This window comes from Phalacrocorax carbo, chromosome 2 (assembly GCF_963921805.1).
Source record: "Phalacrocorax carbo chromosome 2, bPhaCar2.1, whole genome shotgun sequence".
NCBI lineage: Eukaryota > Metazoa > Chordata > Aves > Suliformes > Phalacrocoracidae > Phalacrocorax > Phalacrocorax carbo.
Genome location: NC_087514.1, coordinates 149,374,433 through 149,397,646, shown reverse-complemented (window position 1 = coordinate 149,397,646; position 23,214 = coordinate 149,374,433). Strand labels below are relative to the sequence as shown.

Below are 23,214 nucleotides of genomic sequence, written 5' to 3'. Positions count from 1 at the left end.
CCCTCCTCAGGAAAATGTGAAAAAGGAGGTTCTTACCTCATCCAGTACCTCCAGGGTTGCTAAATCATCAACCTCTTCCTGGTTTGAAACTACTGACTTACTGTAGTTCCCTTTCTTTGTATGAATACGTTCAAATCTAGAAAAGAAAGACATGCAATTTCCTGATGTAAGGCAACACAGAGCAGATCTTGCATCTGTAAACATCTTGAAGGCAATTCAGAGAAAATATTCCAGCTTTCCATTGTTCTGAATTCAAATGCACAAATGATTGAATAACCGGACAGGATATAACTTCTTAGTGCGGTACACCTGTACTTGACAATTCAAAATCTATGGTTTGATCCCACAACTGATACCACAAAGAACTTTTTCACTGTACAGATTCCTGCTCGATCACAACCCTACATCAGCTGCAAGACTGGAGCTATGCAGTACAGGGAAAAAAAGAACATATTTATAAAGCATAAAACAGGCAGACTCTGGCACCTACCTGCAAAAAGAAAAATGACCCAGATGAAAATTACAGATAGAATAAAACCAGGGGTATATGATGAAATACTATGGCAAAGATGATGCAGACAAAGCATTCAGGATGGAAGTGTTTCTAGCTTAGTAATGACAATGCTCTAAAGCCTGGCTGAGATGCCCACACAGTAGAGTGTAGTGCTACAGAACCACTGGGGTATGTGAAATACATTCTGGTCAAAAAGAATTTTCTTGGACTCTATGGGAAAAATTATACAAAATAAGGAAACAGAATTTCAAATCTTTTTCTTATCAGAGTTAAAGTGAAACTTCTTTTCTCTTTTAATCAAACCAAAGAAAACTTTATGCAGTCTTCTAGAAATTAGCAAGAAAATTCCCAGAGACTTGGATCATTCTTTATCCAAGAGTAAAGGCATTGCTACACAAAGAAAAAGCAGCAGAAAATGCAAGGTTTACAATTCACATTAGTTATACTTGCTTTCTGAGATGGGGAAAATGACGGAAAGGGAAACTGGGTAAGTAACAGCAAAGTTTGCAAACTACATCAAGCTCAGATGTGCAATATGGCACAAGCACAGGAAGACTACCAAGTAAATCCAGTCTCCTGATATGACCTCACTCGTCTTCATACTATAGGAAAGAAGGCACCTCTCAAACACATAGAACATACACCTTTATAAACTGAGACAGCAGGGTAACTATTTTGTGTGAAAAACACTCTTTACCTTGATTCCAGACATGACCAGGGAAATCCTTTATTTAATTTTGACATTTGTATATATCGCATGAGTAAAAGCAGCCAGGTGTTTTCCAAGAATCATAGAATCTTACAATTATTTAGGTTGGAAAAGACCTTTAAGATCATTGAGTCCAACCGTTAACCTAACACTGCCAAGTCCACCACTAAACCATGCTCCTAAGTGCCACATCTACACATTTTCTAAATACCTCCAGGGATGGTCACTCAACCACTTCCCTGGGCAGCCTGTTCCAATGCTGGACAACCCTGTCAGTGAAGAAATTTTTCCTAATATCCAACCTAAACCTCCCCTGGCACAACTTGAGGCTGTTTCCTCTTGTCCTATCACTGCTACATGGGAAAAGGGATGGACCCCCACCTCGCTACAACCTCCTTTCAGGTCACAGAGAGCGATAAGGTCTCCCCTCAGCCTCCTCATCTCCAGACTAAACAACCCCAGTTCCTTCAGCTGCTCCTCATAAGACTTGTTCTCCAGACCCTTCACCAGCTTCATTGCCCTTCTTTGGACACGCTCCAGTGCCTCAATGTCTTTCTTGCAGTGAAGGGCCCAAAACTGAACACAGTACTCAAGGTGTGGCCTCACCAGTGTCGAGTACAGGGGGACGATCACTCCCCTACTCCTGCTGGCCACGCTATTACTGATACAAACCAGGCTGATATTGGCCTTCTTGCCCACCTGGGCACACTGGTGGCTTCTGTTCAGCTGGCTGTCAACCAACACCACTAGGTTCTTTTCTGCTGGGCAGCTTTCCAGCCACTCTCCTCCAAGCCTGTAGCGTTGCATGGGGTTATTGTGACCCAAGTGCAGGACCCAGCACTTGGTCTTGTTGAACCTCATACAATTGGTCTTGGCCCATCGATCCAGCCTGTCCAGGTCCCCCTGCAGAGCCTTCCTACCCTCAAGCAGATAAACACTCCTGCCCAGCTTGATGTCATCTGCAAACTTACTGAGGGTGTACTTGATCCCCTCATCTGAGCCCTGCGGAGCACCACTTGTGACTGGCCAATTTAAATCCAGTCACCACCACTCTTTAGGCCCAGCCACCCAGCCAGTTTTTTATCCAGGGAAGAGTATGCCCATCCAAGCCATGAGCAGCCAGTTTCTCCAGGAGAATGCTGTGGGAAATAGTGTCAAAGGCTTTATTAAAGTCTACGTAGACAACATCCACAGCCTTTCCCTCATCCACTAGGTGGGTTACCTTGCCATAGGAGGAGATCAGGTTAGTCAAGCAGGACCTGCCTTACATAAACCTGTGCTGACTGGGCCTGATCACCTGGTTGTCCAGTATGTGCCATGTGATGGCACTCAGGATGAGCTGCTCCATAACCTGCCCCGGCACCAAGGTTGGACTGACAGGCCTGTAGTTCCCCGGATCCTCCTTCTGGCCCTTCTTGTAGATGGCCATCTACCCAGGCAAGAACTTTAATATACAGTGAACAAGAGGAAAGGAAAAAGAGGGCACTTGCACCAAGATGGAAAGTTAGAATGAATGAACATCACACTGATGTGGCAAGCTAAGAGACTTCTGAACTCCCACAGTAAGATTTACTGCAGATTTTAATGGGCTGTACCTGTTCCATGAATATCACCTACTGGGTGCTACTTCAGGCCATGCAGGCTGTGCACTGCTGTGGGATGCAGGTGCAAAAAGTCAAGCAGGACTTGGCATTAGTTACTGATTGCCAGGACTGAAAAGGGGCTGGAAGAAATGGGCAAATGATGCCCTCCCAAACTGTTAAGTGCAATCAAGATCTGAATTATGGAAGTGCAGGCATGAGTGCACTTTATCTAGCACTTCTTTCAGTTTCTTTTGTCTCTAATGATTGTTCCCGGAGGGTGACAGAATGGCCTGTCCTTACCCACATGACAGTAATGGAGCAGTTTCTTCCTCCCTTAGGCAGCTGCCAGCTACCACTGGAGTCTTTCCATTGTTCATAGTGCAAAGGCAAGAGCTTCACATTCACGACAGCTGACTAATTCTGCAACCTTAATATCAAGACACAAACGTGTAAGACTTCAGTGCAAGAGCCAGCATAGTTTCAGTGTCTCTGTGCCAATATCACAGCCCAATACCCAGTGTGGAGGCTACGAGACCAGGAAGCACAATGAATGTATGGATCAACAGAATCTACATTGCCCTGATGGAAGAGAGGGATCAAGTCTTGCCAGTTTTACATGTGGATATTTTGCAGACTACTCTCAAATTGTCGTTAGGACTCTGGAGCTGTATGGGAAAGCAACCCGCTTCCAAATGTTTTCTTTCCTTTGGTATTTACGACAGGAGAAAAAAGACTGCTTGTAGATACAGTTGTAAGGATGATGGTGAGGATGAATTACACAGAGGTGAAAACCAACATGAATACTACAAAGCACAGTACCAGAGCCTTATTACTGATTTGCAGCACAGAACATGCAGTGTGTGGGCCTATTCTAACATGAGCAGTGCAAACAGACAAAAAGAGATGCAGAAGTAGTGCATGTCTGTCTGGGGGAAGAAAGGCAGCTTTCGCTGCAATAAATCCGTAACTGGGCTGTAATTTGTTATGTATTTAAATATGGTGAAGCAGAAAACACACAGAAACACAAGCAGGCAGCATCAAAAGGAATCGGTCTGGTGTAAAGCAATTACACCTCTCCTAGGTCCGACCTCTTCTTCCCTTTCCTTTGGAACCCATTTGTACTGTGAGAGCTGTCCTGGCAGTACTGTCCTTGCAATAACACTATGAGACAATTTTTGATTGTATGTACGGCCAGGCTGGATTAAAAAGGATGTGGTAATATTAAGATTTAAATTAACTCCTCAGCCTTGCATGGTCTGCTGCTGCTTGATTTGCATTTACCAGCTAAAGTATATTACTGCATTCAAAGCCAGAGGTGCAAGCAAAATCCTACCCTCTCAACAGAAGTCTCTTTGCTTTATAACCCACACTCCTATCTATAACTCTTTTTAGCAGTTTCAGTTGAAAATTTAAATTTGGACAGTTGAAACAATTTATCCTTTGTTCCTGCATGAAGGTAATTTTGAGTCCAGAGGATGCATCTAATATCAGTATGACTTTGAGAAAGACCTATTAACATGCACATGAGGGAAAGATGCAGGAACTGCAGGACTATGTCAAGCTCTGCTGTTCTATTTTTTCCATTGCTGAAGGAAGATCCAAAACAAGACATCTGTCAGGTTATGCTTTCCATTTCTGGTGGAATTGCTACACACTGAATACACATTTTTTTCAAATATTACTGTGTATCAGTGAGAGAGTGATATTTCCCTCGATTTGTTTCAATTGCCATTTTTCATTTAATATAGGAAGTTAACAACTGTCTTGCAGGAAGGGAGGGGAATGCTCCAGTCATGGAGACTTTTCTTTTTTTTTTTTTTCTTTTAAGGAAAAAATCTCTATTTATGCCAGGGAAGTTTAATTACATAAAATTGATTCTCCTGTAATCCTCTTCAGCTGACACTATGAGAACACTAATGCTTGTTAAACCAGATTATATTCTCAGTTCTCAAGAGTACAGCAGAGTGGCAGATTTGCAGAACACAATAATTTCCTGCTTTGCTGTCAAAGGGCACAGACCCCTCAAGGGCAGTTATACTGCTTTGCTTGCTAAAACTCCAACCACTTAAAAAATCCCACATCAGTGCTGTTGACATCAATGCTGAAAATTCATTATCATCATACACATAGACATTGCGAACTGAAATAACCATGTTTCTCTGTTCTGTTCAGAAATGATTTGTTGGAGGCATTAGATCTTAACAGCCGTGCTCAACAAGGAATTCAAGCAGCTAAAGGCCAGAAATATGAACCCAGTATGGACAAGAAAATGAGTCAAGGCAGCATTGTTTGTTGCATCCTCCTTCACGCCCCCGTTTATCTTTCAAGATTCAGTTAAATCAAAATGAGGCAACTGCAGCATTTTCTTCTTCAAATTGTCAGAATGTATTCAAAAGATTTCTGATAGTTCCAAAAATATCATGAAAAGGGAAGTGTGACTCATGACACCCTGTTGAACTCTGCCTAAACTGGTTGGAGAATCATCTCCAGATTAAGAAGTGACAGGAGAAGGGCTGGCCTTAGTCTGGGTGTAAAGAAGAAACTAAAAATAATCCAATTTTTTGTAAGGTGAAGGTGGGAACAGCTGTATGCCTCCTAGCAGTTACAAATAGCATTAAAAGTGACAAATAGAAAAGAAGCAACACACAGAAACCTGTACAGGATCTGTCATTGCTGGTGATTCTATTTCTTTGGAGACTGCAGAGAACAATATTAATTCACACTTAAAATCAAAATTTTGTCTTCAACAGATATACCTGGTGAAATATGCTTAAACTACGGTCTTTTATCTATGCAAAATCTGTACCTGAATTTAGCAAAGTGTATTGATAGACTCCAGCTGCATCTGCACAATGCTTTGCAGACAAACCTGTGCTCCCTCTATGTTTAAATGATTGCACAGCACTGGCTGCAGTGTCAGGGAGCTGTTCTCAAGCTTATTCAATGTTGCTGAGAGCAGAGTGCTGCCCAGCAAAACTCCAGGGCTTTTGATTCAGGGCGGCCCATGTCCAGCCAGTTGGGTCATGTCCTGGTCTGCAAAATTGAAATCTGTTTGCCAAAGTCTCTGCTGGTTACCCTGCAAAAAACTGCGTGCCCTGCAGGGCCCTACAGATTATCGGTCCTTCAAAATAGGCTCACAAAATGGCTGTATCCTCTGACAAATTTCAGCGAAAAATATGTGTTCTTAATTGAGCAAATAAGAGACCTCTGAAAGGACTATTTGGGATTAGTTCTTTATTGCCCTCATGCGTCAGGCCCACGCCTGGCAAGCTGAGAGTTGAGCTCTACAGTGAGAACCATACTGAGAAGATGAAGAGGATGCTCCATAAGTAAGCGATGCCTGCTGAGGTATCCCACCTTCAAGAGAAATGAGTTGCTGAGCAAGTGGACTGACACAACAGTTAAGTAGCAGTTGCAGAGTGTTACTCCCAGGGAGTCCTAAATGCAGGAGGAGGAACTTCTTTTTTCTGTTTGGTTCAGGAGGTAAACTATATTCAGACGTTGCTCTTGCCCATTGTATTGTCTAGAAGGAGACTGGAACCGCATTCTTACTCTGCTAGAGAGGTGTGTGTTAGCTAGGAGCATATGGGACTGGAAATTGCTTATTCTAAGGCCTGTGTTGCCAGAAACTCTTCATTGCTTCTACAACCTAAGAGCAGTTTGCAGCATAGCCATCCAACACAGGAGTGTCCTCAGAACAGGAATACATACTCCATGTTGGTATAACAAAGCTCACACTGAGTTACAGGAGAGGAAGAAGTGGCTTGAAGTACTCAAGGCCTAGTCTGGAACTCCAAAGTCTCAGGTTTAAGCCCCTGCTCTGCTACAGATTTCATCTGGAGGCCTTGACCAAGGCAGCACTGGACTCTGTGGGAGCTGTCTTACTCTGCTCCTCATACTGCCTCTATCAAACTAGTCCGGTGTTCTACTCTCCACTACAGCCTGCCCTGCAGAATTGAGCTTGAGGCTTGCTATCAGCTGCTTTTAACTGGCAGGATGAGTCAGACAGCGAGAGAGAGAACACCCAGATAATAAGTGACACAAGTCTGTGCAATCAGGGAAAGTCATGGAAGGAAACTACATGGAAACTCCCTGCTTTTAATAAGGGTGAATAAATTAACAACTACCTTTGTGCATATTGTACAGGAACTTCTATGAACTTACCTCCATGAACTTTCAAAATAGTTAAATAGAGCATCTGTTTAGCACCCTGTCACTAGATTTCAGTGCTATCCCTACACAGCCAAAACAGAAGGACAAACTCTTGGGAGAGTAATTCAGCTCACCCCAAATACCTTGCACTGAATCTCTTTGCAGTAGAATGGGTGTCTTTCCCATATTTGTTTAGAGGGCATATAAAGATGAGTCTCTCAACCTGGGAACCTGTGTCAGTTGCTGAAATCTACGTGCAGTGAATATCCCTTGCATATGCAGCTTCTTCTGGAATGAGTCATAATTCCCAGGAAATACACATTGTACTACTCATTGCATATTTCTGCAGAGATTATTGTAAAAGCAGTCAAGATTAAGACAGCCAAACAACTCAAGATAAAAGGCTTACAAGCCTGACTGTCAGGTGTAGATGCGACAGTTCTGAAGGCCATTTCAAAGACAGCTATTTCTGTTGCAAAGTAAAACTCTTTACAATGCAGTTTTTTCCCTCATTTGGCCCAGCAAGAAGTATATTTTTAGAACAGTTTTTGGGTATATGATGCAGCACTCATTTCTAATAATTATTCTCATCACTAACTATAAATGTTAACAGCTATAACGTGACTTACAAGAATGTAAGTATGTGATTCAGGGATTGGCTAAAAGTGAGGGGAAACTTAAGCAGTGTTCAAAGGTGAATGATCAGGCTCAAATGAGATTATTTCTTCATTGGAGAATTTGTCTTATTTTCATTAAAGGTTGTGCAATAAATTCCATTATCATGCTTTTTGTGTCACTATCAACACAGAAAAGAATTGAAATATTATATTTAAAGAGCTAGGTGGTCCTGAGGACTGGACTTACAGATATGGGAAGTTTATTTGTATAAAACCTCAAGATTATACTACGAGGATGTAACAGATTTTTTTCTATTAGTTGAAAGTTCCTCAATTTGAAAAGACTGAGGGAAAAGAAGTATCAAGATGATTATGAATCATGAACCCCTCTGAAAAGAGGCAAATACCACCTTATGAAGTTGCACAATGAAACAAGGGGGGTTTTTTTTCTGCAGCCATGATAACAGCAACTCCTGCAGGAGCCCTTGTCCTGAAAGTGACTCCACTCACTGGGAATTCACAGTTCAGTGACAACCCAAATGCTAATCAACAAAGCCACAGATTAAAAACACTTAGTATGCAACTGTGCCTGCTTCACCTCCTCCCTAACATGAATTTATCTCCCATAGTTCACGTCATCATTCCAAAAAGAAGGTTTTAGATGCATTTCAGTCAAGATGCTATGGGAAAATGTTATTCTATCAAGGGACATTTTCTCATGCTCTTCCCATCGTAATTTCTTCAACCTGAGATCCGAGCTTGGAAAGGTTAAGTTGCAAACAGGATTTTTAGCGTAATAAGTGATGACTTCGAGAAAAATGTACTGCATTTGCTCAAAGTCAAAAAGTCGAATTTGTAACAAAGCTCATTGCTAGTATTCATGTTTTTTGAGCCTTGAGTACCACAGGACATGTTAGTGCTATAAGACTCTATTCAGAGGCTGCTTAAAAACGAGTACAATCTTCCATCACCTTCATTAAGTCTGGAGCAGATCTATGGCAGATTGCTGTTTAAAAGTTTTATTAGTGAAAGTTGAGATTTCTCTGGTTACTCAGGAGGTTGGTGGGCTCTGTTCCTCTTGCTATGTGTTTGGAAAGGATGCAGTACAACGATCTAAAAGTAGATTGCTCTTCACTAGAACAGTAACAATAATGGGAAAGTTCAGAGGGCCCAATGCAACCCCCTAATGATTCAGTGACTCATCAGAGTTAGAAAATACCTCAGGAACAATGGTGCTAACAATGGCTGTAGGGTGGTCTAGAGATCACACATCCTTCCCCAGCAGGCATGGTGCACAAAGATTGGATCTGAGGATCTAGCCTTCTGCAAAAACCTCAGAGAATATGACATAACCTAACATGGTCTCTTCTTTCTGAACTATACCAACTGCATATTCAGCAAACAGCAAGAAAGAATCACAGCCACAACAGGCTACCACTGCTGAAGGCAGTCAGAGCCAAATTACACCGCTGCACGCTGGGCAAAGAGGGTGATTTGATTTTGAGTGAAAACAGGAAGAGTGTACACAGGAAGACCCAGTGGCCTGACCTCAGCTATTAACTTCCAGGCCTTTTACTTTCTTCTTTTGAAATACAAAATTTTTATTAATAAAGTGTAATTTGAAGAGAGGAAGCATATACTGAGAAATAACTGGATTCCTTACCTTCACCTTTTAGTCAACATTACCAAATTTCTTGAGTGTATATGGCATGCCCATTTATACAACATGACACAGGTATGAGGACTTCTTCCCTCAGTGGAAGAGTTCTTCAATCCCTTAAACTACCTGCTTCCCAGTGTCAACAAACAGGAGAACCATGCCTTCAAATTACAGACCGAGAGAGCGTGAGCTGGAGATCAGGAGGGAGCTTTACAAGGAAAGTTGGCAGCAACCAGTGAAAGTTCAGAAATTCCACAGTAGGGCCCTAACACACCAGTGTATGAACAGTCCCAGAACAGGAAAATCAAGAAAAGAAAGCCAGGAGAGTTTAAGATGATACTCCTCCAGGTGACTTGTTGGTACACAGCCTATGTCTTGACTCTGAATTAGATTTACATGGGACTTCTGTTGACACCATTTGCTCTGTGCAGATTGAAGGTCAGAAGATACATATGATTAATATTTAAAGACTTTTTAAAAAGTGTACTACTGAATTCAAAGATCTTTGTAGAATCTTTTTATCATTCAACAGAAGGAAAAACAAATGCCATTCTTTAGTAACGTCCTTTACAGTCCTGGAATTCTAATTTCTTCTGAAGTGAAGTGACGTACATACTTTACTACAATTTCAGCTATTGGAAAATAATGACTGCTTTTCTTGCTTGTACACAGATAGCAACAGATATTAAGATGGGTACTTTTACTCTTCTTAGCAGAAGGCTAACTTTTTTATGCATTCACTGCTATGAAAGACAATCTTCCAGCAAATGTAGACAGTAAACGTGTTAAAGCTGAAGGGGTTATAGGTACAGTGACTGTAAAATATGATTTTGACTTGCAGTCTTTCCTACTACCTTCACTGATCTCAGGTATGAAAAGATTTGGTTAAATCAATGGAAATGAGATTTAAACTAGTATCAGCCTACTTGTTAGTATTTTAAACTGCTAAACTGAAATATGGACACTACACACCAAGCTACTAGTTTAACCATGCCATTTAAATTACACCCTTAGTTAAAGTACTATACTTTTTTTGGCACAGATTCAGACAATAAATTATTATTTTCAGAAAGAAAGTTCCATCTTCCTTTGGGAACATTTACATTGAAATTACACTTGATCAACTGTAAAAGCATAGGTAGCATCACCACATAGTAATACATTCCCTTAAACTCTGGTTCATATGAAGAGTGATCAGTTAATAAAACACTCTAGACAGGACAGAGAAAGTGTCTATAGATTGTCCTGTTCCTGTGCCATTTGATTGCTCTTTCACATGCAAACTGGGCCACTTTCTTTATGTTTGTATTGTACAGGAAAAGAAAGTTCATGTAATTTGCTTTATGTAGCATTTACATGAAAAAATGAAAGGATTTTGAAAAAAAGAGTAGGGCTTGACAGAAAACAAACATATGAGTTCTATAAAATGGGTAAAAAAGCTCATGATACTTAATTGACTTAGAAGCTTGATTTTCAAAAATTATTTACGCTTTGAAAGGACCAGTGTGACAAGTGTTATCAGGACTCAAATTCGTATAATTTAGTGTTCTGGACTTATTTTACCACATATCATTTCCCTGTGTTTTATAAATAAATACTTTTTAAATTCTGGAGTACATTGTTATTTTAGTGCTCAGCACTGCCACCGAATAAGATTATTTCAATTCCAGAATCTTTCTGGATTAAGCAAATGTCAAGTCTGCACCACACAGAACGTACAAATCCAGTCTGAGGCTTAAATTTAAGCCAAGAACATAGGTTTTTACTGAAATGCCAGAAAAGAGAAACTACTACTCATCCCACGTCCACTTACATGAAGTCCAAGAAAACTTGAAAATCACAAATTATTTAGAAATATATTTTTTATTATTATCTTCAAAGGATAGAGTAAATAGAAAATTCTCCAAGATCAGAACTGAAGACTGCTGTATATATTGTTACTATAAATATGTGTGAAAGGAAATGGGGCAGATTTTAATATGTTTTTTTCCATACAGATGATAATGCCAAAATGTCTTTTAAATTTTATGTTCCATTTAAAAAAAAACAACCTGCCATCCTTTACCTTGAAGCACAGGAGTTGCACCATTAGTACATCAGTACTAATCTTCTATTACATTTCACATCTGATATATTACTTCAGTGTACTGGGTGGGGATTTTTAAAGTTGTAAAACTGTGCCAAGCCATTTTCAGTTGTTCTACATAAAAGCCATCAGGTGCTAAGTGATTTATGCAGAATGGATACTACTAAGTAATAGTGGAAGAAATAAAGTATCTATTTAATAAGACATAAGATTTGAAGTTTGCAAAACAAGGTCTGGTACAACTATCACTTCTTTCAGTTGGTAGCATCCAATTCTTGAAGGAACTTGACTAGTAACTTTTAGCATACTTGCTTAAACTAAACATTAGCTGACGATGCAAATGTAAGAAAATGCCAAACATTAATTTCACCTAATCTTAGCTTTCTGAAAACTGGGATCCTAATCTGTATCTTGAGTCACAGGAGAAAGGGGACACACTTCTAAAGATTGTTTCATCTCACACAGGAATCATGATGTCCTGCTCTTTCCATTGGCTCTATAGGACACCCCAAAGATTAAGCTCCCTATTTATTGACCAGCTAAGCTTATGAGAGATGAATCTTTCTCTGAGTGCCAGCCATTCTGAAACAGTGAAAGTATCAAAACTACTCCAGCTGGTCTACTTTTTAGCTGCGTTTACCTTGCCTTTTCAGTGACTCCCATTTGTTGATGAACATCAATAAATTCCATGAGTTGCCTTTGTAGCACGTTTTCTTTTCCTTCAATTTGCTTAATAAAATCATGCTGCAAAAGACTAGATACTGTCGGACGCTTCTCATAATCTTTAGTCAAGCACCTGTGCTGGCAGAAAAAGCATATGATCACTGAGGGATCACAGTTAAGTTTTGAAATACTCGTCTGAAGTTCATTCAGACCTCCCCTCCACAGTAAATACATCCATCTTAATCACAACAGCTCTGTACTGGAAGCTGCAAGATTTTGCAGAATTGATGAGCCCAAGAACTTAAATTACCGCATTTAAAAACTAAATGTTCTTTAAATTGAGAAAAACAGAAATATGAAGGGTGTTGAAATGTTATTTCATGTTTAAAATCTGGAGCCTCGCTTTTAAGTCAAACTGGATTTACAAACTAGGTTTTTAAGGAAAAACATTAGTAGCAACACATTTCCACAGAGAATATAAAGATATTTTACACATGACATTTACACATGTTCTATATTCAGCTACAGTGGTCTCAGCTGTTACTCACTTGTTAATGAAGTCATTGAATTCAGGTGACCACAGTTCAGGCTGCTGCAGTGTTGGAGGAGGATTCCTGCAAAGGTCAGTGTGATGATAAGTTAATAAACTACTCACCTGACAAAAACCATGTGTGAAGGCAGGCTGAGTAATGAGTTTTAGAAGGCCACTGAAAAAAGATATTGATTTCCACTGGTAAAAGGAGCATGGGTAGATGACACACTGCCTCACTGATTCTCCTACTTTACATAACTAACAAGGAGAAATAGCATGGAGGTGATCTACCAAGCATAGCTAAAAAATCACTATAATTTTTTCATTCAAATCAATAAATGGAAATGAAACTAACAACCCATTAATCACTATTCACTGGTAATAGTAAGCTTTTTCTTTCAAAGCCTGAAACAATATACTTTCTTAGGAGTATTTTTTAAAAGAAATTCTATTTTAGGTTTTCCCGGGAGTACTGAATTAATCAACTTGCTGAGCAAAGTGTCAGAAGGAACTAGCTCTTTATTAACTATTTCTCATTCATCAGAAGATAATTAGAGGTCAAGTGAAGGACTAAATACAGATCTATTGTAAATTGTTTCTTTCTTTTCTGTTGAGGTAGACCTGTTTGTTCTAGGTGTTAATTTGGTTCAAATTGTTTTAACAGTCTTCTTCCATTCAAACAGAGGTGCCATTTTCATTGAACACAGTCAGGAAGACTAAAGGAATCACCTATAGATGAGGTGACTCTTCTGTCTATTTTTGATTAATCATCATAACTGCTTTCATTTAAGTGCTGCTTAATGTTTACTCTACCACTTTCAGGTTTTACTTAGTAATATTTGCTCCAGGGCCAAAAAGGTAAGTGCTAAAAATTCGTAATAGTATGAACCAGATTTTTTTTGAAGGCCTAGCTGAGATTACTGACAACAGCAGTTTGCAACTGCTTTTCCCAGAGCAAGTAAAGGTAAGAAGAGTATTCAGGCTTTGCTTCAGTGCCAAGTCAGTCAAGATTTCTTAAACCTGAAGGTAATATAATCTAATTTGGGTGACTTGGCTGAAAAGGACTTCAAGCACTCAGGTATACTACCTAGTCTCATCTGTTGTGGCACTACTTCATCTGTTAGACTGAAATCCACAAACTGCTGTGTGATCATCCCCTACAGACTTTGTGACAGATGTTCTTTGAAATGCTGTAAGTGGCACTTTGGGTACTTTTATCTCCAGCTTCAAAGAAAACGTGAAAGAAGTTGCTATTTGCACTGCCCAAGGACAGCAGCACTGGAACTGCCAGGACCAGCACAAGCTAATGAATGGTGGCAGCCTAAATGTATGTGAGCCATGGAACAATACTTAGCTTCAAAGGACATGGAATAACTCTTGAGTACAGGTATGGGGCCTGTTCACCACAGTGACATACTCAGACACTGTATTTCTATCGTAAGTTATTCTCTGTAACAGAACATATGGGACTCAGCCGAGTCCTGTGCTTATATATATTGGGCAGCGGTCCATACAAGAGAAAGCCTTATGGCTTTTTCTCAATTCTAGCCACAATCAACTCTGAACTTCTTAATGTGCACACATGGCTGAAGCAGAACGGGCAGAATATAAAGCTGGGCAATTTTTTACCTCCTCCTAGTATCAATAATATGAAGAAACTGCACATACTAAAACAGTCTAAGTTTGAAGAAAGTAACAGTTAAGGAAAAAATTCAATCTAACCTGGCAAAAAATGAACACATTAAGATATTACCTTGGTATTTTGAAGAGTGCCCTCATAGGGTGCAAATCAGCAAGGGGTGGATCTCCATCTCCCAACTCTATTGCAGTAATACCCAGTGACCACGCATCACATCTGGCATCATAGGAGCTATCTAGCTGCTGCTCACAGGCAATGACCTGTTGGAATAAAAGACTGGGATGGTCATTTGACGGTCAAATGTCTGAATTTAAAAGTACACCCACAGTTGGAGGAATCTCTTACAGGATGGAGCTACTGGGTGAAATAAAGAGACTTCTACACATTTAGCAAGGTAAAGCATCCTGTTGCTGAAAATAAGCAATGCTGGAACTAGAGAAAGCAGGTGTCTGTGAACACCAGGTTCTCTGACCAAATGTTCCCTGACCTGACAAAAGGGTGCAAATCCTTGGCTTTTTCAGCTGAAGGTGGTAAACTGCCTCCCATGGCTGAGGGATGTAGAAGGAAACTCAGCAACCCTATGTCTCTTTTCCATGGATTTTTCCTGCAAAATAACTACTGGAGCTATACTGCTCTCTTTATGCAATGAAATAAGCAGGCAAGCAGAAGTTGAATTCACTGTCTCCTACTGAGTCCTTATTCAGCCAAATCAGCCCATTTCAAGATCAAACTAATTTCTTGACAATGTGTTCACCACTGGATTACAGCAAATGTATTTAATTTCATATACATTTCAGCTCATCCACAATGCCAGATGAATATGGAATTTTTAATCCCATTAGCTACAGGTCTAAATCATCATGTATCCCGTTAGCTACATGGCTATAACAATGTGTATAAATGGAGTGTGTTTATAAAAATATGTGTGTATAAACAGAGTAGTTTCATGTGCTATAAACAGACGTATATGCGTTTGTGTGCGCGCAAATAGTGTAAGTACATAGGCTTATTTGTAACAAAATATTTTTCCTGCCTCAGCTTAAAATGTGTCTTCATATGCTTCGATTTCAGGCGGGAAAAACCTCCAAAGATACATAATACATCTTATTTATTCATAATAACCTTTTCCATTTCTTGCTGTCAGCTATGGATATATAGTATTAAAAACTTCCCAGGTGTAGAAATCCCAAAATAAAAGCTATAAAGTGTCACAGTACCACCCTGGGCTCCTTCCTTCCACCAGGAGATGAGATACCTATAGTTTCAGAGCTTGGAAGGCTGTAAAGGATCAATGGTAGTACTCTATCCCCTTTAACAATTCAGTGTCTTGTTCCCTGGCTTTAACACTGTAATTTCAAAAATAAACCCAATTGTAACTTAATCCTTACAAACCTGTAAGGAAAGAGGTTCAAATCACTTTTCTAAAAATACATTGCTATTTCATGTGGTGAAAGGTGCAGTGGTCAGGAAGAAAGACAAAGGAAGAGCAGAAATGCAGAATGTGGCAGCTCAAATACCAGTGACAAAATGTTTTTAAACACGAATCTAACCTCTGGAGCCATCCAGAACGGGGTGCCCACGGAGGTGTTCCGACGGAGACGAGTGCTGGTCAGCTGAGCAGACACACCTGGAAGAATGAAATGCAGCTATAACCAGAGAAAGTGTTACTTCCATCCAAGACAGTCCTTCTGAATGATGCCATCCTCGTCTTGTCATGCGACAACTTCCTCTGCAGGCAAATCTCAACTATATCTTTCAAGTTCTCGGGAAAGAGAGGCCCAGTCCTCAAAGGTACTCAAGCACTTCAGCTGAGGCTCTCCACATCCTTTCTTTGCAGTGACTTTAGTAGGACCGGGATTTAGTCCCAGATGAGCATTTCATTAGTAATCTGACTCCATATATTTTGACTGGCTAATTACAGTTTTTCTATGTCCTATTTTAGGTAAAGCACTTCAGGGAGGAAAAAAAAACCCTACACTTTCCACAGATTCTTTTTTTTTCTTTTAATGCTCAGCACTGACACTAGACCTCTGTTTCATTATTTATATATTTCGGGTTGAACACTAGGAAAGATACATATCCTCAGCTCTTAGCTGCTCTGCCATAAAAAAGAAACAACAAAACAGTGAAACCTTGAAAATTCTTACAAAAACAGAAGTCTCTCCATGCTCAAAGACCATTCTCAAAGCAACATCAAATGCCTGCAAATCAGCTTTGTAGCATGAGCTGTAGTTTAAGGAATTAACTATTTCAGGCCAAGAGCTAGAAAGTGAACTATGAAGTCTGAAGATTCCTTATGGTTTTAAATTAAAAGACACTGAAATATTAGGAATTCAGGTGACTGCAGCACACTTCTGACCTGCCTGCTACCAATTTCCTTCCTTACAAAACAAGAGTGTGTTGGTTGGAAATATCTCTAGTGTGTACAACACATGGAGAAAACCAGCCCCACCGCTACCATGGCCTGAACTATTATGGATTTACGAGCCATAGCCAACTGTGAGGTCTACTAGAGGCATATTCTGAAGTGCTGATGTCATGATGGCAAGAAGGGTGCTGCGTTCTACTCTTATTCCAACCTCAGTCTGATTGTCACTGATGGTCACTTATTTTGCCTTCATACGTACATCTGCTTTCTTTTTGAAGAAGGAAAAAGCCTTGGTTTTGCTCTGTGAGTGCCATTTCATTATTCTGAAATACATGAAGCTCCAGTGGTCACCACTGGCCAGTTTCAACTCTATACTGTGTGGCTTGAGCACGCTTGACCTTATCTTCCTGAAAATCCTGCAGATGGTTCACAATAGGAGCAATTCACATTAACTGCCCAGTGGAAATACTAACTAAACCTCTGTGTATAGATAGAATTCTGTCTATAGATAGAATTTGATTGTTTGGGTTTTTTTCAGTGGTGGTCAAGAAACCATAGAGAGCTTGATCTATGCTTTCACTCTATGTGTTCAGCTCTGATTCACAAAATATCTGCATTTGTGCATGACAGAAATGTATATAACTGCTAAAAAAGGCAGCAAGAAAGATCCTGCCTGTTCCTTTGAGACAAATACAACCATTGCTTGTGTGGCTGTCTCCCTCTAGTCTACTCTGGGCTTGAGAAAGTTGAATGTCTTTCTCTCTCAGTGCCTGCAGAAAGTCCAATACACAGTGTTTTCACCATGGGAAGCTGGACAATGGGAGTCTTAGCACAAAGTCCATCAATCCTGCTTCGGCTCAGCTAAGCAGGGGCTTTGTTTCTGCTGCCTCAAGCAGTTGTCTGAGGTCCAGCTTCCGGCTCACGGAGCCTGTGGCTGTTCCAAGCCCTCAGCAAAATATGTCATTTAGAAAGCAAGGAGTAAGCACACATCACCACGGGTCTGTCACTTTTGTAGTGATGCAAACGGACATCATTACGCGATCCTCGGTTTTGGAGGGTGAGAAGGCTACTCTCCCCTCTCCTTTTTCTGCATGTTGTAGGAGTCCCCTGTACTAAGCTCTTTTTTGTAGTCTTGGAAGAGGAACCAGGATTCAGATCTGCAGTCAAAGGAAGGCACTAACAGAATTTTTATTATTCCACTGTCAGATTTTATAAATAATCACAACTTTCTGTAGAGATAAGGAGCAAAATGTAAAAGGAACATTAATGTGCAAAATATTCTGTCTATGCAGTGGTTTTTGCTTCTCTTTGAACTGTAATTATTAAATAAAGTTAAGTATTTTTTCCTCTTCCCCTTTTTTACTTCAGTAAAAAGCTGATTTAATTTGAATTGTTCACCATTACTTTCTTTAGGCTCTCGGGTTTTTTGTGTGCTTTTTGTTGTTTGGTTTTTTATGCTTTTGCTCTTAGCAGTAAAGTGGCATTTCAGATTATGGAGTGTAGGTCTTATGGCAAATGATATTTCCTTGGGCTTTTTCTGTGTATAGAGAAAAGATGATGTAATTCCACACATAGCAACACTTCTTCCAGCATTTCAGTAACCAGTCAAGCATATAGCTGACCAGCTTTTCTTCACTTGTATATTTTCTAACAGAAACATTGTGCTCCTCCCCCTTCTCCCTTACTACTGCTTGCTGCAAAATGAGTCAAATATTCTCCTAAGAAAATCTAAAAATATATCACAAACCGGTGTTTTATTACATACAAATTGTAAATCTTATGTTGTAAATCTTTGTAAATAAATTGTAAATAATTGTAAATCTTATGAAAGTGAAGAGCTTAATAAATAAGTGCATTAATAGTACCAATGCACACCATACCTAAAAGAAAATATTGTGCATATAGTTTGAAAAAGGCTTTTAAAATTATTTTTTCAGGCATTAGTTTACTAATAAAAACTGGAAATTAGCTGGCTTACACCATGAGTATGATTCAAGCTTTTCATTGCAAAAGCTGGCATATTGGAATAATATTGAAAGTAAAGCCACCTAATTATGACCTCAGCACTCAATAAAACACTGCAGAAATTAGCTCCCTATTAATAGGAAAGGTCTGTCTCATAGTAGTGCCCAATCTGAGCAGACACTCTTCTGATCTAAACTGGGAGGCTGTACAACATTGTTTTATGATTATGTCCTGTGATAGAAGTGTGCACATATTATTGGTTGATGATAATGGGGGAACGACGAGCCATAGCAAATTCTACTAAATTCACATTTGGCATGCAGCAGGGAGACTGTATTCCCAACATGCTAGCCACGTACCCCTACATAAAAACACAGGTCTTACCCCAAAGGGCTTACACTCTAGCTATCACACTGCCTCTGGCTACCTCTTCCATAACCCTTCTTTATTTGTGCCTTCAGTGTTCATTTACTTACCAAAGCACCCTTTTTCTGACCTTTTTTTGATCAAGAGCCTGCAACTCGATCATTGCTCACACTGTTAACCTTGCAGATTTAAACAGGCTCCAGTGCTTTGAAATATTTCCTAACATTTTTTAAATCTCCTAGAGAAACAGATGTAAAACAGCAGCAGCATCTTACACTGCATTCCCCTTGAGCCTGCTGGCAGATGTTTTGGCATTCCTGTTTCATGGTGTTTGCTGCAAAAATTGGCCTCTCCTTCCTTGCCTCTCTGTCCAATGGTGTAAAGGCAGTCTCCCATGAATCAGTCAGCTCTACCTTGGTACTAGATCTGGAGGCAACAGGTCCTAACAGTTTAAGGTTTTATGTTAGCACCATAAACTTCACTTTGAGAAGAAGTTGCCATTCTTGTCAAGATGCAGACAGAGAAGTAGCTACTTCCCATGCAACAATGGTGGGGTCACAACTCCTCTGTAATTGCTGTTATCTTTGACGCTGTCTCATTTCTTTTTTTCCTTCTTTCAGGTTGTATTTGTGTAATAGTACATATCCAGACAGGATAATTTCAGACAGATCAGCTGAAATGCATACAGAATGCTTAAAAAATAATACACATAAATCCTTCATCCTCCACAATGACAAAATACAACAGGAAAATAACAAGATTAAAACGAAGTCATACTGATAGTCCAAATGGCAAATGTCACAACATACCAGGTGCGTATTTACCATATTGCAAGTATGGTGGCATCCCCACTAAGACTGTAAAGGGAGATCAGAGAGCTTCTCCCAGGTGTAATTACTTAGCATAGAGAGAAAACATAAAGATATTTTAATAGAAAACATTACTAACGGGCCATAAGGTCACAAGTGGTTGGTTTGATGACTTCACAAGAGATGTTTCAGAACCCTTTTGAAATAATGTCAGTATTCAGAATTCCTCATAGACTATCACCTGACCTCAAAACCAGACTCTTAAATGAATAGAACAAGAGACAATATTGTTTCCTTGGGTGAGCTGTTGACAGAAAAGCATGCCTGAGAACTTCTGCTCAATGATGAGTGCTCAAATTAAATCTAGAACTAAAGTCAGGTTCTGATCAATATGATGAAAATAAATAGGAAACAAAGTTGAAAGGAGCCAAAATTTACAATTTTCAGCAGCATTTTATGTTGAAAGGTGTTACGTTACATTATGTTATGATAAAGCATGATTTCCTTCTCACAAATCCACGCTGCCCACTCCCAATCACCTTCTTTTCCTCATATGTTTGGAAAGGATTTCCAGGATTATTTGCTCTATCACCTTCCCAGGGTTCAAAGTGGGGCTGACCAGCCTGTAATTCACCAAATCACAATAGTTTTCTTACAGTCCTCAGGAATCTCCCCTGACCTCCAAGACCTTATGAAGATTATCAAGAGTGGATTTGCAATGGCATTGGCAAGCTCTCTCAGCACTCCTGGGTGCATCCCGTCAGGTCCCACAGATGTGTGTAAGTCCAGTTTGCTTAAAAGCTCCCTAACCTGATATTCCTCTACCAAGGTAAGTTTTCCTTTCTCCATACTTCTCCACTGGTCTCAGGGACCTGGGATTCCTGAAGGCCAGTCTTATAAGTAAAGACCATGGCAGAGAAGACACTGAGTACCTCAGCCTTTTCCATGTCCTTTGTCAACACCCACATCCCCTGTCATTATGTCTTAACGTACATAGTGTTTTAATGATGAAACAGACTGCCAAGACAATGGCCATTGGAAAACTAGAGTTTCCCAACTACTTAGGAAAACACGCACTGCAGATGCAAATCTTTAACTGAAATAGCGCATATCCAAAAGCTAACCAAATGGCCCTTTACAACTCCAAAAAGATAAAAAGCTTAGTATCCAGATGATCACGTATAGAAACTGCCTGGGAGATGAAAAATCCGTCATCTTTAATATAAAACTAAGGGTCATGGAGTAAAAGGGGGATAACAACCAGTGAGTCTATACTGTAAAATAAACAACAGAGTCAATATAAAAGGAAAACTAAAGGAATAAAAGTCCAGTGGTTTTCACAGTAAAGTCATCACGAGGATTAAAGACAAAGGAAAGGCATTTTTAGGCATATAAAATGAAAATCCTAAATCAGAAACAAAATCACTACAAGGTACATAGTGATAAAAAACCAGCAAACAGCAACCTAAAAAAATAGCAGAATGTTCACTACATTTGTGAGATACACAATCTTTTTTAAATAAAAAGCTTTAATACAACTTCTTTCTTAAAGAAATTCAAGAACTTTTGTATTACGTAAGATTGGGCAGGACAGTGTGGTAGCATACTCTAACTTCCCTTGGTCTACGATTCCAGCTGCACCCTTTCTCCAATGTGCCCAGTAGAGCAGGCATCCACGGGCTGCCCTCCACGTGCTCAACAGTTCAGTGCGGCACAAGGCCAATGATTCTAATCAAATCTCATGCTTTGGGGCTTCAGCTGGTTTCCTGAAAGGGATGCACAGGAACATTTGTTTTCCTGATGTACAATTGGCCAGATGTATTTCGATAGGAGAACTAGTCTTCTCTGGAGCCTCAGGGATTTGTGCAGCTATACACAATCTGGTGCAGTATGCTGGTGAGGAAAGTCCTCCTTCTTTGATGCTGCCTTCCTTACAGATTAGATTTCAAACTGACTGCCACTTTTGAGACCCAAAAAGGACTTTTTTCCCTATATGACTGGGAAAACCCTGGAGATTTTTCTCCTTGTTATACAACATGGTTTTCCAGTTAAGATTATCTGGGTTACTGGCAATATCTATGCTGATGGGACAGAATATTTTAAAAACCTAAGAACTGGGATATTTCAGTACAAATGAGTCATTGGGTTCGACTTTCAGGTAAAAATGAATGCGTTTCAGTATACACACGTGAGACCAGAGGGTTTCTATTAACCTCAAGAGATTACTGGTTTGTGGCCCATAAGAAAACCAAAAGGAAGTCTTTGTTGGCCAGAAAGGCCTATTTTCTCACTTCAAGTGTCTCTGGCATATGACACCAGCTTTCTGTGTCAAGTTTCTTTAATGCTTAAGCCATCAGTAACATCTTTATGCGAATTAGTAGCAGAAAATATTTGAAAGACCAAGTAAACAGCTTATTCTGGATACGGCATTTGGCCACATGATTTCTTTTTGTTGTTACTGGACAGCACAAAGGTTTTCATTCACACATGGCCCATAAAATAAGTTTTTAAGGACTAAGCCTTCAACAAAGAATTAAACATTGAACAATGAAAATGTTCCACAGCTCAAGTCAATGCAATCCATCTTAGCCCTGCTAACCCTGGTTTGAAAAATTTGGAATTATTACTTTGATTGCATTCAAAGCAGTTTGACAAGCTGCTCATGAAGAAAGCTTTCTTCAAAGTCTTTTATTTTTATTGGCTTCTGCCATAGTCCCCTAATAAATGCTTCTTAGAAGCAACATGTGAATGTCATGCTATATGGTATGCAGAAATGACAACACAGTAATAGTCTGGTTTTGATCTGAATCAGTGAAGCGGACAGCTTTATTATGGATGCATGCTAGAATGACTACGGCAAATACAAGTCTTGCTATGATTCATTGCTTAAAGTAAGCTAAGGGCAGAAAGAAAATTATTTTATTTTTTAATACTTTCAAATTACATTATTTTAATTAATTGTTTCATTTTTGCAGAATGATTCAGACAGCATTTATAGCTAATGCAGGGCAAGAAAAAAGAGATGCAGTAGGATATTCTGAGTACTCCAGATTAAGTAATGTACAAAAGTTTGGAACTATTCAAGGTCATGCTGAGCTCCTCTTCAATGTCAGCAGGACATGCGAGGCTGGGAACCGTGATATATATTAAAAGGGACAGAGATGAAAATGTCCTGCCCCAAAATGCCCCAATACTCAAACTCGGATCACTCACAACTGACTTCCCAACCTATTCACCGAGCACAAGGTGGCTCTAGACTCACAGTCCATTGCAGCCCAACCTGCTGCATCTGCAGCATAGTGCTGTGATACTTCTCTCCCTCTGCAGTGCCATGTGCCACACAAGGCTTGCTAGGCTGATCTGTGAGCAGTCAACAGACTGCATCTATCAAGCCTGTTTGTGGTAGGGAAAGGCCACAGCACTGTGTCACAGCAAGGGAACACAAGAGTTGCTGAGCTGTCAAGATGAAAGGATGAAGCTCAGTGCTGTGGTTCCCTCCCCAACCTCCGACCCAAGATTTCAGGTGCCTTCCCCACAAGACCAGCAGAAAG

The 23,214-nt window shown here is 39.9% G+C and overlaps 1 protein-coding gene across 6 annotated transcripts in view; it reads right to left on the bottom strand.

Annotated features, from left to right (window-relative positions):
- Window positions 1-23,214, bottom strand: part of MYO3A (myosin IIIA) — a 127,692-nt gene that overhangs the window by 56,613 nt on the left and 47,865 nt on the right. For 5 of the 6 annotated variants that reach the window (XM_064444827.1, XM_064444822.1, XM_064444824.1 and 2 more), the window contains exons 6-10: window positions 15,706-15,782; window positions 14,270-14,415; window positions 12,533-12,598; window positions 11,962-12,117; window positions 37-136 (exon numbers count right to left, since the gene is read on the bottom strand). In XM_064444827.1, coding sequence (XP_064300897.1) covers window positions 37-136; window positions 11,962-12,117; window positions 12,533-12,598; window positions 14,270-14,415; window positions 15,706-15,782 — 545 coding nt within the window. Of the gene's footprint in view, window positions 1-36; window positions 137-11,961; window positions 12,123-12,532; window positions 12,599-14,269; window positions 14,416-15,705; window positions 15,783-23,214 lie in introns of those variants that run through there. The other variant, XM_064444826.1, reaches the window with a different exon arrangement.